Genomic DNA, 15630 nt, shown 5'->3' with positions numbered 1-15630 from the left:
CATTACGTCAGCACCTCTGTGCCCTTGCCGGGAACCGAATTCCAATCGTCAAGTGTCTTGAATTGGTCAGATTTAATGGACCAGAAACATAATGCCATTGGAGTAAAGACTTATATGGAGGTAAGGGGTTCAGACACGGCTGACAATGTAAAGGACGAAAGAGGGATATGAAATTTTTTCTGGTATATTATGGTCAATGGAATAGAGACGAGTGAACTTCCCTCAGCCGGAAATTTTAGCGATGACATGAAAAACATTTCTGAAAATGATATGCAAATAATGAGCCGTGAACAAAATTAATATGGAGGATTGGAAGAAGCAGGAGGAGAACGAGGAATACCAGAATAAAAAAACGTTTTTTGATGGATCCAAAGGCACGTGGGTTACAGGGAATTTCGAAGGCAATGGGGAGCAGGACACTGCAGTGATTATCAGGTATGAGAATCTGATGAAATTAGGAAGATATTGAGGAGGAAAATCATAAGCCGTCGAATTGGAGGCGCCTGGAATATAGGCAGCTTGCCGTGTTCTGAACCTGTATCGGCTGCTTTCCCCCCCCCCCCCCCCCCCTTCCGACCCTATTGAAATACGTTCACGTGTTATGTTCGACGAAGTGCTTAGTTCTAATGTAGCTAGCAAGTTTACAAGGCTGGTTCGTGCTTGTCCCTTTGGCGCAGAGGATAGCGCGTTGGACTTCTAATCCAAAGGTCGTGGGTTCGATCCCCACAAGGGATGGATGAAAATTTTAACTGTTGACATGTAATATGTAATGTATTTCTTTTTTCAAAGTAAAGAAGGTTTTTTGTTGGAATTTTGATAGAAGCTGTGGTGATCATTTTATGCCCGTCAATGGTTTTTATCGCCTAGACATTGCTTGGAAGTTATGCTTTTATCTCATAGGTACCGCGTATTTGATTCATCTTTGAAATCAAGGTGGTTAGTAAAATGTCGATTTAAGAAGAATGAAGGCTGATATTGAGGTGGGTGTTGGGCAAATGAGTTTTGATGGCGATGCGTGGATGGAAGTGTTTCGGAATCGCGTCTTGTGACGCTGTTAGTCAGTAGTTCCGTTGAGTCTTAAGGTTCTCACGGCGGTGGCGATATCCATGGCTGCCTTCTGTGTTGTGACATTTTATTTGGTTCTCAGAATAAAGAGAAAAAAGTATCCTAAAGACCATTAATGTATTTGCATACTGTAACGATGTAATGCTTTCTTGTAGGTAACAAATGCGATTTAAATATTGTTTAGATGAGTTTTGTCCTTTAAAAAGTCAAAAGAATACGTTTATTGGAGTGATTCATAACATGAAGTTCTAGGAAGAACTTGCGAAGTTTTCTTTCCTTCTGCAGTTAACTGTGTGGCAACGGACAGTTGCATAAGGTGTGTTTACTTTGCGTCTAGTTTACTTCCACATCAGCCTTGGAGGGTTTCCTCGGTGTCAGGCAGCTAAATTGCATTTTGATGATATGTGGATCGAATTCAAACTGGGTTGCCGGAAGTTCGTAATATTTAATGCCATCTTAATGCCTGAAAATAACACTAATTCGTCTTCCCCTATTTATGACAATTTTTGCATTGCGTTTAGCGTTGCATATCCTTTTCAGTTTAACAGCAAATCAACTATAAGAATTAGTCGATCTATTAATACCTTGGCGATACCCAGCGGTGATCAAGTGTACGCTGTTCTTCTGTAACATGAATCAGTAGTAGAGCCGTACTCAGAAATTCTTTCCCTTTCAATATCCATCGACAAGCCAAAATATAATAATCAAATCCGTCCATTACACTCTGTCCGAAACGGCGCGTAGTAGAAAAAAACTAAAAACCCGGAGAGGAACCTCCGGGAAAATATCACTTCTCTATTTTGAAAGATAAGCTCGTGGGTGTTCAAGAAAGTACACAAAATAAATCACACTATATTTTCATGATTTTTATGTGACGGATATTATACCGCTATTTTATGAATGTATAAAACGTGTGAAATAAAGTCCTGCTCGGTTTTGCTGAGAGGCGCACAGAACTTGTGGAAAGAAAGTACATTGGCACAACAGATCGAAACTATATGATACAGCAGTTTTGTGTTTACGAAGGTTCAGAATGCAAACACAACTTAATTAAAAGCAGTCTCATCAGCGTGCTAAATAGTCAAATAAAGTGAAGTGGTTTGAGAAACGGAGTGTGCTAGCTCGTGTCACCGGTTTTTGCACGGTTAGATGTGCTCCCAAAGTTTGAGACAATTGAGATTGATAAAGATGGGCTGTTACAAGAAGAAAGTGTCGAATTTCTTACTGAGCTATTTGCATATCGTGCCTTCAATATGAACTTGTACAGTCGCAGGCGTATTTATTGATGTGGCTAGTCACAACAGATTGCACACTGGATTTTAAATCCACTTGCAAACACTGTAGTGACTGTAGGAGGGGAGCGACATGTAAGCAAAGCCTGTGAATTAGTCAACTTTTTCACTTGCTATGGGTCACCGTTTCCCGTATCATTGTTACAGACAGACGAGCATGACACAGTTCAAGCATTACTCATACCATTCACAACTGGATACGACTAAAATATCGGACAGTAGAAGCTGGACTAGGAAATCAGTGGTTTTGGTAATATCGCCCTCACTGCTAGAAGGACAAATGTCCAGGGAAAGGATGTGTTACGAAAGTATATTCCACAGAGTGAGAATTTACTGGGCTGAGCCCTAGGCAGCTGCCATGTTTGCTTTGCCTTCGTTCTCTCTCCGTCGAGCAGTGCATTTGCGTTCAGTGTTTGTGACGAATGGAATCTACATTTCTACTTTGGTGTCTGTGTAATAATTAAAGAGGATTCTGCGGCCTTGGGAGAGTCCATGTTTCGCCGCTGTGTAGTCTACTTAATGCCGACCGCGCCAATATGTTGCCTTGGTACCGTTCTTGAGATGAATGTTTACCGAACAGGTTAGACTAGCTATCACGTCAGACATTTTCTCAGTGACAAACTTAAGAGAGTAGAGAATTTGATAGCAGAACAGTTAGTCATGATATTCTCCCATCTTTTATGGAAACTTGTTCAAAAGAACCCGCATCCTGCGTTTAAGAGGATCTTTGATACTGTCTTCATCTACGCCTCGGTCTCCCAGGTGGACTTTCCTCACCTAAAATGTGTGCATTTCTCATCTGCCCCATTCATTCTACTCGTCCTGGCGATTGCATCATCTTTGATTTGATCGCTCTTATGATTCTGGGGGTAATTTTCCATCTTCACTTTAATCATTATGTTGTTATTATCATGAGACCTGTTATTGGTGTTGGTAGTATAGGCATACTACACTGCTGTAAGAAGTGGTCAAAAGTGGATCGCATTCCACGGATTTCATTGTCTACATCCATCTAGCATGCATTAAGAATAGTACCTAATTCATTTCCTTACTACTGGTTCAGGGGTGTGAATGTATATAGGGAGAGCTTCTATGAGTCAATTTCACTCCCTCCTCAGATTTTTCTGGGTTGTGTGAAGTTTTCTTTCTTCTGATAAGGTCAGAAAATTGTTACGGTGAAGGACCAACAGAATTCTTGATGCTAGGAAAAAGAGAACTGATTTTTACAAACCCTCCCTTTTAGAAATTAAACCGTAGACGCGTTACTGAATATCACTGTCCATGTTTTCTAAATAATCGTATATGAACTAACAGTCTAATGCGTTAGTTCGAAGATTGTGTATGAATCATTCATAACATGTGCTCCCGATGACAAATATGCCCAGAAGGCCGTGGAAGAAAAAGTACTCGTGAAATGCGCTTCTGTCCTAGCTGTTTCGTACAAGACGTAGACAAATTCCACACATCCATTTTACGTATGTGAATTGCCGAACATTACTGGCACGTGGGTGAAAAGAGAAATAGTGTAAATGGTCACTGAATTTATGCGTCATTTTCATTGTGCGCTTAACTGGCAACTCACGTTGGTCGTTTCTTGTCACGCTTTAAAACTGGATTTAGAAAACAAAACCGCATTGTGCTAAGCGTTTTCCTGATATAGCTCGTTTATATCCGTGTCGATCCAATATAAATCCTGTTTACATGAAGTCCATGTCATAATTCTTGGTTGTTTCTTAAAAATTGTTTGTCATATTTAGTGGCTTCTTTTATTTTTGCGGGATTGAAGAGGCAGGGCGCAATGCTGGACCCCCCCCCCCGTTTAATGCTGTTGCTAATTAATGAGCTGTACCTCCACTTCTCCATATGTCTTCGTGGTATGGCATTTAGTTCGCAATTTATCCTCGTTCACATAAATGTTGCATGATATTTTATCTCTCAGTTGGTCAAGAGAATCCCTGCTTCTGTCGTATTTACTCGTCATTGGAACCTATTCTGAAACAGATGTATCCAGCCTACAATATCACATACTGCATCGCTAACGTCCATTTTAGTATTATCCTCTTATCTACGCTCAGTTCTGCCAAATGATTTCTTCCTTTGAATCTTTAATACCAAAGTTTTGTATGCATTTCTTATTTCCGAGTCATTTCGTCTTCGTATAGACTTGCATTGAAATATTTTATCGATATGTAGATTTAACGATATACAAGGATAAGTAATTTTGTGTCTGTATATAAAGGAGTGGCTGGTAGATCGATAACTTTGTCATCAGAAGGATTTGCGACGTTATGCAGTACGCCTGCCAAGTCTGCCAGCAATAGAGATGTGTCTGTAGTAAATGAGACATGACCGGCGAGGAGCGAGACCCCGATAATCAAGGTCTTCAGCTCAGTAAGTCGAGTACATCCAGCATAAGTAATGCCGCCACTGCAGATGCAAGTGACTGCAGTTGCATTGCAGTGCAGCGCGACGGACGACCTTGTGCTTATGACCATGGCATCTGGACAAGAATACTCCATGTGAAATTTTAGGTTCTCACGGCCTCGAGTAAAGATGATTGTCTTCTGGGTTGTGGTCTGGTAGAAGTTTACCGACGTCTCAGAGGTGCTTGCTGCCTCCATCATAAGGGCGATGAGTCCCCTGATGAGGGAAGAGTTTTGGTACAGTACAGTATGTAATCTTGGCAGCCAAATAAGGGACGGTAGGGGATGGGGTATGTGCGAGTTTGCTCCTCTAAGATCCTTCGACCTCGTGCTCATAGTATTGCAAGAGGTGACACGCTACTAATGGCAAACACTAGCACAAACAGTTTAAAAGAGCAGTTCACAGTTACTGAGGGGAGGGAGATTTTTAATAATGACGGAAGACTCCACTGATGTTTTCTTGCCTGTTTGCCCGACCTTTGATGTCGCCGGACGGACAGAGTGGCAACTAGGAAAACAACTTTCAACTCTCAAGATACTTATGCGCGCTGCATAGGAGATGTGTTGGCCGCAGAGATGATGTGGAAACTGGTGGAAGAGGGAATAACAATCCTTACCCCTGGCAGGCATCAAAATAAAATGTTAACGAAAGATTCATAAGCATAAGCGCTAGCTCTCATAATGATGGATCCAGAAACTGAGGAGAGTTTCTTGGTGTCCGCTTTGAGGGACAGAGATCTCCGTTGTAACCTCATCTCTGACCGAATCCGAGTGAGCGTGTAGTATAGTCGGTGCAGTAGTTTTTGGCCGGTGGAGAAGCTAGCGGAGCTGACGGGCGGGCCTACTCTGTGTACCTGAGGTGGCACGGTCAGAGTATTTCTTTTGTTTGGGCGTTCGGTCCGATAAGCTCCTCGATGCAGTCAGCATTATACGATCGCACAAGTGACTCGCTCCTAGCCTTCCCCTTGAAAATTCCACCGGCCAAAAACTACTGCGCCGACTATAGCAGTGATGTGTGGCTCTCTGAGGGTCATTACAGTCTACTCATTGTTTCGCTGCGTGTTTCCATTAGGTAATGATAGATAATTGTGTGATTCAGTCGCTCAAAGCAGCCAGCAGTGCATCTTGTCGCGGTATGAATCACACATAAGATTAGTAGCTAAAAGTCAGTGAATATATTTTCTGTTGAAAGAGATACGCTATGCTATTCCTTGTATGGAATTTTATAGTGATTTTAAATAATGAATTGGGCTACATAAAACATACCCGCCGGCCGAGGTTTGAGAACCCGCAGTATAACTAGAGAGTAGTATAGAAAGTATCAGGGAATATGCCGAAATTTTTTTCTCTTGTGACCATGTTGCGACTTTTATGAGGACACCGAAGACTTGTTTGTACGACGGATACATCAGTGCAGGGCGTTCGTCTTTCCACCATATTGCTAATATTTAATTTAGAGCATTTATTTAAATAGTGCGAAATTTATCGTATTTTTCTTATTTAATATGGAATGAACGGCGTGTGATACTACCATATTGTTGCTTTACCCTCGTAAGTATTGAACCAGTAAACAGATTTTCATAAAGCGTGATGTGGACAGTCATTACAGGACACGTCACGTGCATTTTTTTAAATTTATAGTAACAGTATTACTGACTTCCCCGTGAGGAAGTTTGAGGTGGTATCGAAACTTATAACCCTAATCATGCACTACTGATCTTCTGCATGGCAGTAGATATCGAAAGAATGTATAACTTTTGTTCGGAAAACTTTATTTTCATGGAATGTTCAACAGCAATATTGCACCCACTCGAAATCTGAATCCATCTTTCGCTCGTATTCCGATGTCTGATGAACCAATAGCATGTAAAATTTTGTATGAAAATGCATAATAAACATACGTACTTTGAGACATGCTTGTGAAAATTATGCACTGAGTTGTATTTTTGTTTTTTTGCTAGCTTCTTTTATAGATGGAAACATTTGAAAACAAGTAAGCATCGTAAATTCTATATCGCAACTAGGTTACTTGATTAAAGGAGTGTTCATTGTCAGTAGAAATGTAATGTGTGAAAGTCATTCATTTCCAACAATACTCATCATGGAGCGGAGAACAGTACCAGTGTTTTCACATACGAACTTAATAAAATATTTTTTATTTTATGCACCTAAGAGTAATGCTGATCATCGCGTATTTAACAATGTCCTGTCATATGTTTCTCCGCCCATTTCTTTCCATCTGCGATCTGTTGCTAAGCACCTATTAATCGTGTCTTTGATATAAAAGCAATATACTACTCTTTCTTTGCTCTGAATCCTTTTAATTCATAAAGTGGTGATAATTGTCCGTCGCAACGGTGGTAAATAAAAGAACATTGGTCCACGAGAATATTAAGACTCGTAAACAATACCACTGTTTCTCTGCAGTTCCCTAGTATCAGATAACTTTTTAATATTCCGGTCTTCTACAAACCGAGAAGTGTAGTCCTATTTTGTACCTGCCCTTGTAAAGATATGGCATGGAACGTACACACTTTAGTAATTCAACAAGTAACAGCCTCTTTTCTTCTGTGTTTAGGCGTTTGAATAGGCGATATGCATAATAAGAACTGTCTTTTCATTCTGCTTTGATGTCAGGGTATTCGCTAGCGCATATTTGCTTTGATATGACTGTCGTTTGCCCGCCCATCCATATGCATGAAACGTTCTTCGTGGAGGTTTCTTTCTCAGTTTATTTAACGTTCCTTCATCACTTCAAAGTTTGTGTAGCGATGTGGATGCTGAAAGAAGCGGTAGTGGCCTATCATAAAGCAGTGGTTCTGCGTGTTTGGAGATACTGAGTAAGGCCATGAAAGTCCTCTGCTCACTTTGCACTTTCTATGTGTACGTCCACCCTAAAGATATTGGGAACGTGGTTTATTACAGTCAGTGTGAAGCTGTGTTCCTTTTGTTGATACCTAGATACCAGCGGCTGTGCTGTTCGTTTGCTTGTAATAATATTATTTGGAATGTATTTATTTATACTGTTTTCACTGGCACATATTTCGATCACGTTAAATTTGTATAACCCCAAACGTTCCCACTGTGTACAGCCATGCTTCTAATTTATAACAACAGAAAAAAATATGTAAAACTTTTGGTATGTTTATGGTCTATATCCTTGCAAAATCTGATATGTTAAGCGCCAAGGAACCGAAAACTAAAGATATCGCACTCGCGCCATCTTTCTTTTTTGTAATCCTACGAAAGATTCTTTGACAGAAGTTGCATATTTTTTAAGATCCAGTGCCATACAAAATGTTACAGCTAGTTGTCCCCCACAGTAAAAAGAACAACAGAATGCTTACCTATAGATTATTAGGGAGGTCAGACACAGTCGGAACAAGGACGCATTTATATTCCGAGCATATTTGCTTATAGAACAAAGTATGCCAAGTAGGTAACCATAACGCCAGAATTTATTTCTGATAACGCATACACACATAATCAATAAAATCTTCTCGGGCAATCAGCCGCGTTGACTGGTTACCGTAGTAAACCAGTGTAGTGGCAGTGACGCTAATGGGCCTACCATTTTACATGGGGTCAGGAAGTGATACATCTTCGTTAAACGTACAACTTTTGTTGAGGCACCTTTTTTTGTAGAACGAAAATAAGCGTGATGACTGTGCTAACACTTTAAATTTACCTCTAGAATTGGCAGCGATAGTTGATAAAATATTGGGACTAAGAATATGAAGATCGGTATGTCGACAGATTATACCCATACCTACAAATTTTGTCGAACGTTGTGAAATGTCAACACTCGTGAACATGGGTGGAAATGCATGGGGTTATGTGTGATCAATTTAACGTATTCAGGGCCTGTAATTTAACAAGACTAATATGATAATTATGTTGATAATAATAACTGTGACTTTGTATGTGACATATTTATAACTGCTAAGAACAATAAGGAAACAGTGATTTGTAAGATCCTGTTGCCATTTGCACCCAGACTTTCCACACGAACTCGTTTGGACTATAAACTTATTATCTAGACATTACTTCCAAGGTTGTTAGATGTGGACTAACATCGCTGACAAAGCCACGGACTAATCTCGACGAAAGTGCAGGCTGTAGAAGTTACGTATGCTTTATGAGTTTTTTCACGGAACTGTTCTTATTTACGAGATAAAAAGAATGATTTTGTGATGCAGCACGTAACTAACAGAACGACTTTCATTATTAAAGAAAACATTTTCTCTGATTCTATTTCTTGAAGCTGCTTTATAAAGTTATGTGATATTGTTTCTTGTGTTGATGCTACAGTCGGCTTAATTGCATCTTTCAAATCTTAATAATATCGCTACCTGCTTGATATGTATTTTTTACCTTCTCGCAGTTGATAACATGAAGGGTAAACATTTTGCTATCATGCATTCCGGGATCACATCAAAGATTAGGGCCTTGTTCATGCTCGCCCGATTAGTTTTAGGGAGGAAGAGCCATATTAGCAATTAAGCGACCCGTTTCGAGTCTTCAATTGATTTGCATAGGCCAGGATGTTACTTCGGAGTGACTTCTTCATTACCTGAAGTTTAACTGCTGGAACGAAGAGACTTCAACGCGTAGTAGTCTTTAGCTGAGTAGTTTCATTTGTAAGAACTATAAAACGTAGTTGCATAATTTTAAATTAATTTATTCGTTGTATGGTTCCGTTACGCTTGCAGGTGGATATCGAACTGAAGAGGATACTTCAGGGGTTATCAACCCGCGGGCTGCGTGCCATCCTCCGGCGGTTTTAGTAACTGACTGTCACGTGTATAATGAAAAATATTTGTCTGATGTGAGAGAACATTGATTGTTAATGTCTCTCTCAAAATCGAGGATCCATCTAATTGATAAATGTTTGGATGCATGCGAATTGCAGTAACAGAAATCAAATGTTATTGGAAGATTGCTCAGTCAAAAGCATTAACATGAATTGTTCTGTAAAGGTTCCTTCGCCGGAAGGTAAGAGCGGACGTAGAGTAAATCTGGCCCCTATCCGCCATCCATTGCCACATCTGAGTTTGTAGAGATTTTCCTCACTCCACCTCTTCACATTCACATTATGTTACCTCCCGAAGTGAAGGTGGTTAGTTTTAACCCTCAGTCCATTAATGCTTCCAGTGATTTTCGTAAGAATGCTTGTGAACACCCGGTATTATTACGATCTCTGAACAGGAAGCCGAAGTGCTTAGCACGACGTCCACACACATCCATATATCGCGGCACGTGATTGCTACTTCCGGTACGAGGTAGTCGTTGGGACTGCTTGGTGGGCGATTAGTACAGACCGCGGGCCGGAGTGTGGACCAGGGGATGCTGAACGAAACACATACATTTCATGCGTTATGTGTGTCTTTTTGACGAGATTTTTTATTATTGTTCCATCTATTCACCATTTTATTTATATGTACCTGAGACAAACTTTGCCCCTGAGGTACATAGTGCAACAGCTATTTTCTGAAATACATTTTGTTTTTAATACGTGTTGCAAGTATTATATAGATTTATTGTGAGGCATGACTATGTGTACTATATATTTTACATCAGCGTCTTTCGAATGATGTATGATGTTCCTAGAATGGCGGTTTTCTGAAGTTCCCTAATTTCGTGTTCGCCCGGGGGATGTTGGCCAAATATTTTTCGAGTGACTTGGACACGGTTCCAGTTGCTCCTATACTAATTTGAATTACTTATTATTATTATTATTATTAAACATCATCATTATCACTTAAATTACATCTGGTTAATAATATACACGGATATTTGTTAAGCTACAGATACTTATTAATCTACTGTAATTGTTTTAAACTTGTGGATTGCGAGGATGTCTTCCATGGTTTTTAAAGTTTTACCTTTGTTTATTTATTTAGTTATTTATCTGTCAACGCTGTCAGTAGCTCAGGCGATACAGCGTCAACCGTTCCGGCAGTGCTGATGAAACCGGTGTCAAGAATTCAGGAGTGATAACCACTCTGCCGCTACGTTTCTTGTAAACTTAACGGAACAGATTACAATGTACCGTATTTTGTAAAAAGATCTGTCTGTTTATATTACTTTCGCTTGGAGTTATTTCAACCACCACACCGCTTTGTGGTCGAGTTAGTCTCACCTCTTGGCAAGCACGACCAGAGGACTAAGCAGTAGGGTTTGTCCTCCAACTGGTCGCCTGAAGATGTTAAGTATAACCAGCGTCCGAATTGTGGTTGTTTCTGACACCACAACAGTGGATTAAGTCCAGCAGATGTCAGAAGGGTTATACATACGCCGTAGAAATTTTACATTTAATCTAAATTTCAGTTTTTACTCTATAAAAAGCCAATCTTTCTTGCCGAGTATCAAAAAATTGTGATTATGGAAGATTGCCCTTAAAATATTATATTCATTTCCCAGTGACCTGACATCTTTGGTTATCCCTGTCGCATTTTACTGTAACAGCCCTGTAAAACGTTTTGTTTCTTACGTAACTTACTTCCTTTTTGCAGCCGTGTACAACTGGCGGGGAGAGACGCGGTATGGGTTACCGTTGGAGATCGGGGAGACAGTGCAGATCCTGGAGGAATGCGCAGGTGAGTTCCGCAGTATGAATGAGAGGGAGCTGCTGCCCCACGAAACATAGATAATTATCAGCTGGCGACGGAGTCTTCAGCATTGCGTCTTACTGGTACACGGGACTGCAGTATCCTATGAGGAGGCAGTGAAAGAAATCAATACCCTTTCTCTTCCTTCAGATAATTAAATAAATACCTCAGGTTTTGGACGTATCGTCCATACTATAAAAGCTCACTTATCTCCAGCTGGATAATGAAATTTTCAGTTTTAAGGAGAAAGGTTGGTCCAAGTACAGCAGTAAAACCATTTGTTTGTTGGCTACATGTGAGACGCCCATAATATCCTGGAAAGGGCGCTAAAAATTTGTTGCATGAAATGGGGTCTCTCGCTAAGCTGAGTTAAATTGGAAAGTGTAACATACCCTCGTTCTGTTTATTGCAGATTTGCCTTCGAGTTGTTGTATTTAGCTACACTCGGGTATATACGCGGGTGGGGGAGTAAAAAATGTTGTGTGACCTCCCCCATTCTATGTACGTGGTACGTCTGTGTAAAAGACTTGTGCAAAAATAAATCGTATCTTTATAGTACAGTGTGCTGCCGGCAGGTTGCAGGAATGCTGTAACATATTTCGATGTACATGTAGTTGTTAAAGGCAACTCTAAGTGGCAGCACGAACAAGGTCTCTCATGCCACCTAGTGGCGTAATTTTATGGAACAACGACAGATGAAATAGTTTTATTTAAAACTGATTTTATAATGTACTTAAAAAATTTGTGTACTTATTCCGGAAATTATTTTAAGTTACCGATTCGGTATCGTAGTATAGGGATATATTATGAACTGTGTTTTAATTTTTTTTACACTAACCATTCCATCCTGAATCTGTTCTCATCCCCTATCAGATATAAAAACACAAGCATTAAAAACAAACTAATATATTTATCTGTTCTGTTGTGTGGGTTTGAAACTTGATGTTACTTGCCAAGAGAATACCATGATTAAGGACTATTCAGAGCAAAGTGCTGAGGAGATGGAGCTAAGTAAAAATAAGATTACATCGAGAAAATGCTGTTATGTGAAATGATCATTAATAGATATATGAAGTTCTAATGCTACATACTTTATAAGTAGCAAGTTCACATCTCCACACACACACATTGGTTTACTGGAGAATATTGTGTATACAGTGTATAATAATTTGTGTTTAATGCCAAATATTGTTTTGGTTATCAAATAATGGAGAATGTAGTATGCATGTAAGTGGAATGCGTACAAAATTTTAATCAGTAAATCTAATGTAAAAGAAGTCTTGTTTGGAGACGTAGGAGTTAATGGAAGGATGCTGCTAAAGTGAATATTAACTTGACTCTCCATATAACAGTTCTAGAAATGTTTTGAGCAAATTATAGTATTCTGTATTTGTTTTTCAGGATGGTTTCGAGGTTTTTCTACAAAAAATCGTTCAATCAAGGTATGTGCATTCATATCCATTTTGAAAGGTACTGATGTTTTATCAGAATTAGTATGCAGTGATACTGAGAGAAATGGAAGATTGCAGATTATAGTTATTATTGTGCTACATGGATGTTTATTTCAGAATTGCTTCTCTGTTATGATCTGTATCATTAGGGCTTGTGTTTTTACAGGGCATATTTCCAGCATCATACATATACTTGAAGCTCTGCAAGATTGATAATGAAGGGTAAGTTACATATTTATTTTATTTAAGTAAAATCATATTTTCCAGAGATACATATACTGTTGAGAATTCACAGCAGAGGAATGGTATTCCAAATATGGAACAGTATTATTCCATTTTACAACTGTAATGTAAACATACAAAGAGGGATTTTAGGATTTTGTATGTTGACTGCCACAGTAAAGCATATAGTAGCATCATCTGTTACTGTGATCTTTAATGTGCTATGTGCCTGTCATCTTGTATTGCTGCATGCATTTATTGAGTAGATAATTTTAATAAATGGTATTTATGTGCAACACTAGGAGCCCAAAAACCACATTTTCTTGCTGATATGGGGTACATTTTGTTTTTTAAACTACATCAAGGGATATTTGTCTGTGCAGGTTGTTTGAATCGGTAATTCCCATCGAAGATCCAGTTGTCCGAGAGGTGACGCTGGTTCTTCGAGAATGGGGCAACATCTGGAAGAGGCTGTTTGTGGTGAGTATTTCAGGAAGTTATTGAAAAGAATAATACATGATGATAAGAACTTTAGAATTTCCTGCCCAGTGTCAAAGTGTTTGACACTATTCCATTATGATTTTTGCTGTTGTCTGCAGATTTCTTCCACCTTCCGACTGCCGTCCAATCATTTTCAAGTGTTTTCATGATAAACTTGCGTTTGTAAATGGAAAGATTTATAATCAAACGATAGAAAAAACTTTAAAATGGAATTTATTACGGGAAGAAAAATTTTCATAACTGATTTGGAATACAATAAAAGAAAAATTATCAGCCAATAAGGGCTAAGCTTTATTCAGAATGGAATTCTGACTTAGATTTATTGGGTATAATTGGTGCATATTTCTATATTCTCTTCATAAAGGACTGTAGACCCTTGTTCTATATTCATGTACCAGTACGACAAACATTTGGACACTGTACTATACATAGCTGTGGAAACTTAGAAAAAGTCCTTAATGTTTTATTTATGTTTATTACATAAATGGTGTTGCATTGAAATATATATTGTATAATCATTTTAGGACCGGGAAACGTACAAATTCTCAACTCTGTGGAAAGTTATGCGTGAGCTACTTGACTGGAGGCGCCAGCTTCTGACTGGGACACTGACACAAGACCAAATGCGGGAGCTGAAACTGAAGATCACGTCGAAGATAGACTGGGGAAACAGGTAGGATGTGATGACTCTGTTTTCTCTTTATAGACGTAACAAACACTAACCCTTCTTTCAGCTCCTGTCCCAGAAAACTGATTATTTGGAGACTGAGTATACAGATTGATTGCCAGTGGTGGCTCATAAATCCCATCAAAATGTGTCAGGCTTGAGTACTTGGGTATAATTGTAACAAATTAAAATGTATTCAAGATGATATTAAGAGCATATTCAATTTTGAAAGCACTTGCCACTATTGAGTTAGAATTTTTGATCTCGCACTGTCCTGCATGAAAAAGGACAGATCAAAGTTAACAAAACATAAATGAAGAAGAGCCTACCATTGAGGTGTCCAAAAGCCATCTCTCATCTTATGTTTCCTCACCAAAGTTCTGCATGTGCTTTTATTTCTCCCATGTAACATGCCCTTTGCATAGGAAAATAGGACGTGAAGAGTTGGATTGAATCTAACTAGCTGTGGACAGGTGTGGACATGATAACGAAACTTTGGGTTCCTTAACAGCAAAAGTTTCTTGATAACCTGAGAAAATGCTAACGTTTTAAGGAAGACCATGCACCAAGGTGTCAGTCAATATTGTATGGGATCCCTTTTTTATTATAATTTTCATATCCTTAAAATTGCTATGTAAGTCTGGAATTTCTGGCATAAATTTATGTGGGGAAAAATAAAAACAAATTATGTTTGCTTTATGTTAAATGGTTTGATTTTATAGGCACATATACTACTTGGACTGCTTGGGAGGGAAATTTGTAAATATATATATGATAGTTTGTAGTGAATTATGTAAGGAGCTGCTTTGAGGTTCCCTCTCTTCATTGGTTAGGATAACTGAAGTCGCACAAGGGACAGGCTTAGAAATTGCGGAAGCTACTGCTGTGTTGTGGATGCTATGGGTTGTGATGCCTTTTAGTCTTATTGGTGTTTACCAACGTTTTTAGGGAATGTATTGCCTCCATCTTCTGAAAATAGTGGTGAAATATTCCTCAAAAACTGCCAATAACCCAACTGTTTTAAGTCTAACAGCAGTGTAATCCAATATATCTTCTGTCGGCACAGTTTGTTTCCTCTCTGGCTTTTTGTCTAGCGATGATTCTGTTGTTTTCAGCTTATTGACTAGGTTGTACTTTATTTATTCAAAACTGGTGCTTATGGAAATTTGTCCTGAAATTTTCTCTAAGATTCTCTGGCAGACTCATATTTGAAATAGAGTTTCATTTAACATACATGCTGTTCAGTAGTAAACATGAAGATTTCTGTCTTCAGGGTTGTTGCGCTGTGTAGTCTGAAACGTTGGTTAACATCAACCAGACTACACAGCGCAACAACCCAGAAGACAGAAATCTTCATACTCACCGCTGTGAAAACCTCAAATCTTACGATAGTAAACA

At 39.0% G+C, this 15630-nt stretch overlaps 1 protein-coding gene, 1 long non-coding RNA gene and 1 other non-coding gene across 5 annotated transcripts in view; 2 read left to right on the top strand and 1 right to left on the bottom strand.

The window, feature by feature from the left end:
* Positions 1-15630, top strand: part of spg (dedicator of cytokinesis spg) — a 115273-nt gene that overhangs the window by 16740 nt on the left and 82903 nt on the right. For all 3 annotated transcript variants that reach the window (XM_022069437.2, XM_022069436.2, XM_087352206.1), the window contains exons 2-6: positions 11296-11379; positions 12793-12833; positions 13009-13064; positions 13448-13544; positions 14090-14238. In XM_022069437.2, the coding sequence (XP_021925129.1) occupies positions 11296-11379; positions 12793-12833; positions 13009-13064; positions 13448-13544; positions 14090-14238 (427 nt within the window). The remainder of the gene's footprint in view (positions 1-11295; positions 11380-12792; positions 12834-13008; positions 13065-13447; positions 13545-14089; positions 14239-15630) is intronic.
* TRNAR-UCU (transfer RNA arginine (anticodon UCU)) lies at positions 663-735 on the top strand. The gene has a single exon. It is a non-coding gene; the product is annotated as a tRNA-Arg (tRNA).
* LOC110832442 (uncharacterized) lies at positions 10166-11955 on the bottom strand. The gene is made up of 3 exons (XR_002543917.2): positions 11784-11955; positions 11283-11494; positions 10166-10484 (listed from the first exon to the last, which is right to left on the bottom strand). It is a non-coding gene; the product is annotated as an uncharacterized LOC110832442 (long non-coding RNA).

The sequence above is a fragment of the Zootermopsis nevadensis genome, unplaced genomic scaffold (assembly GCF_977971745.1).
Source record: "Zootermopsis nevadensis isolate Lab colony 2312 unplaced genomic scaffold, Znev_1.0 Znev_ptg000020l, whole genome shotgun sequence".
NCBI lineage: Eukaryota > Metazoa > Arthropoda > Insecta > Blattodea > Termopsidae > Zootermopsis > Zootermopsis nevadensis.
This window is presented reverse-complemented; position numbering and strand designations above follow the sequence as displayed.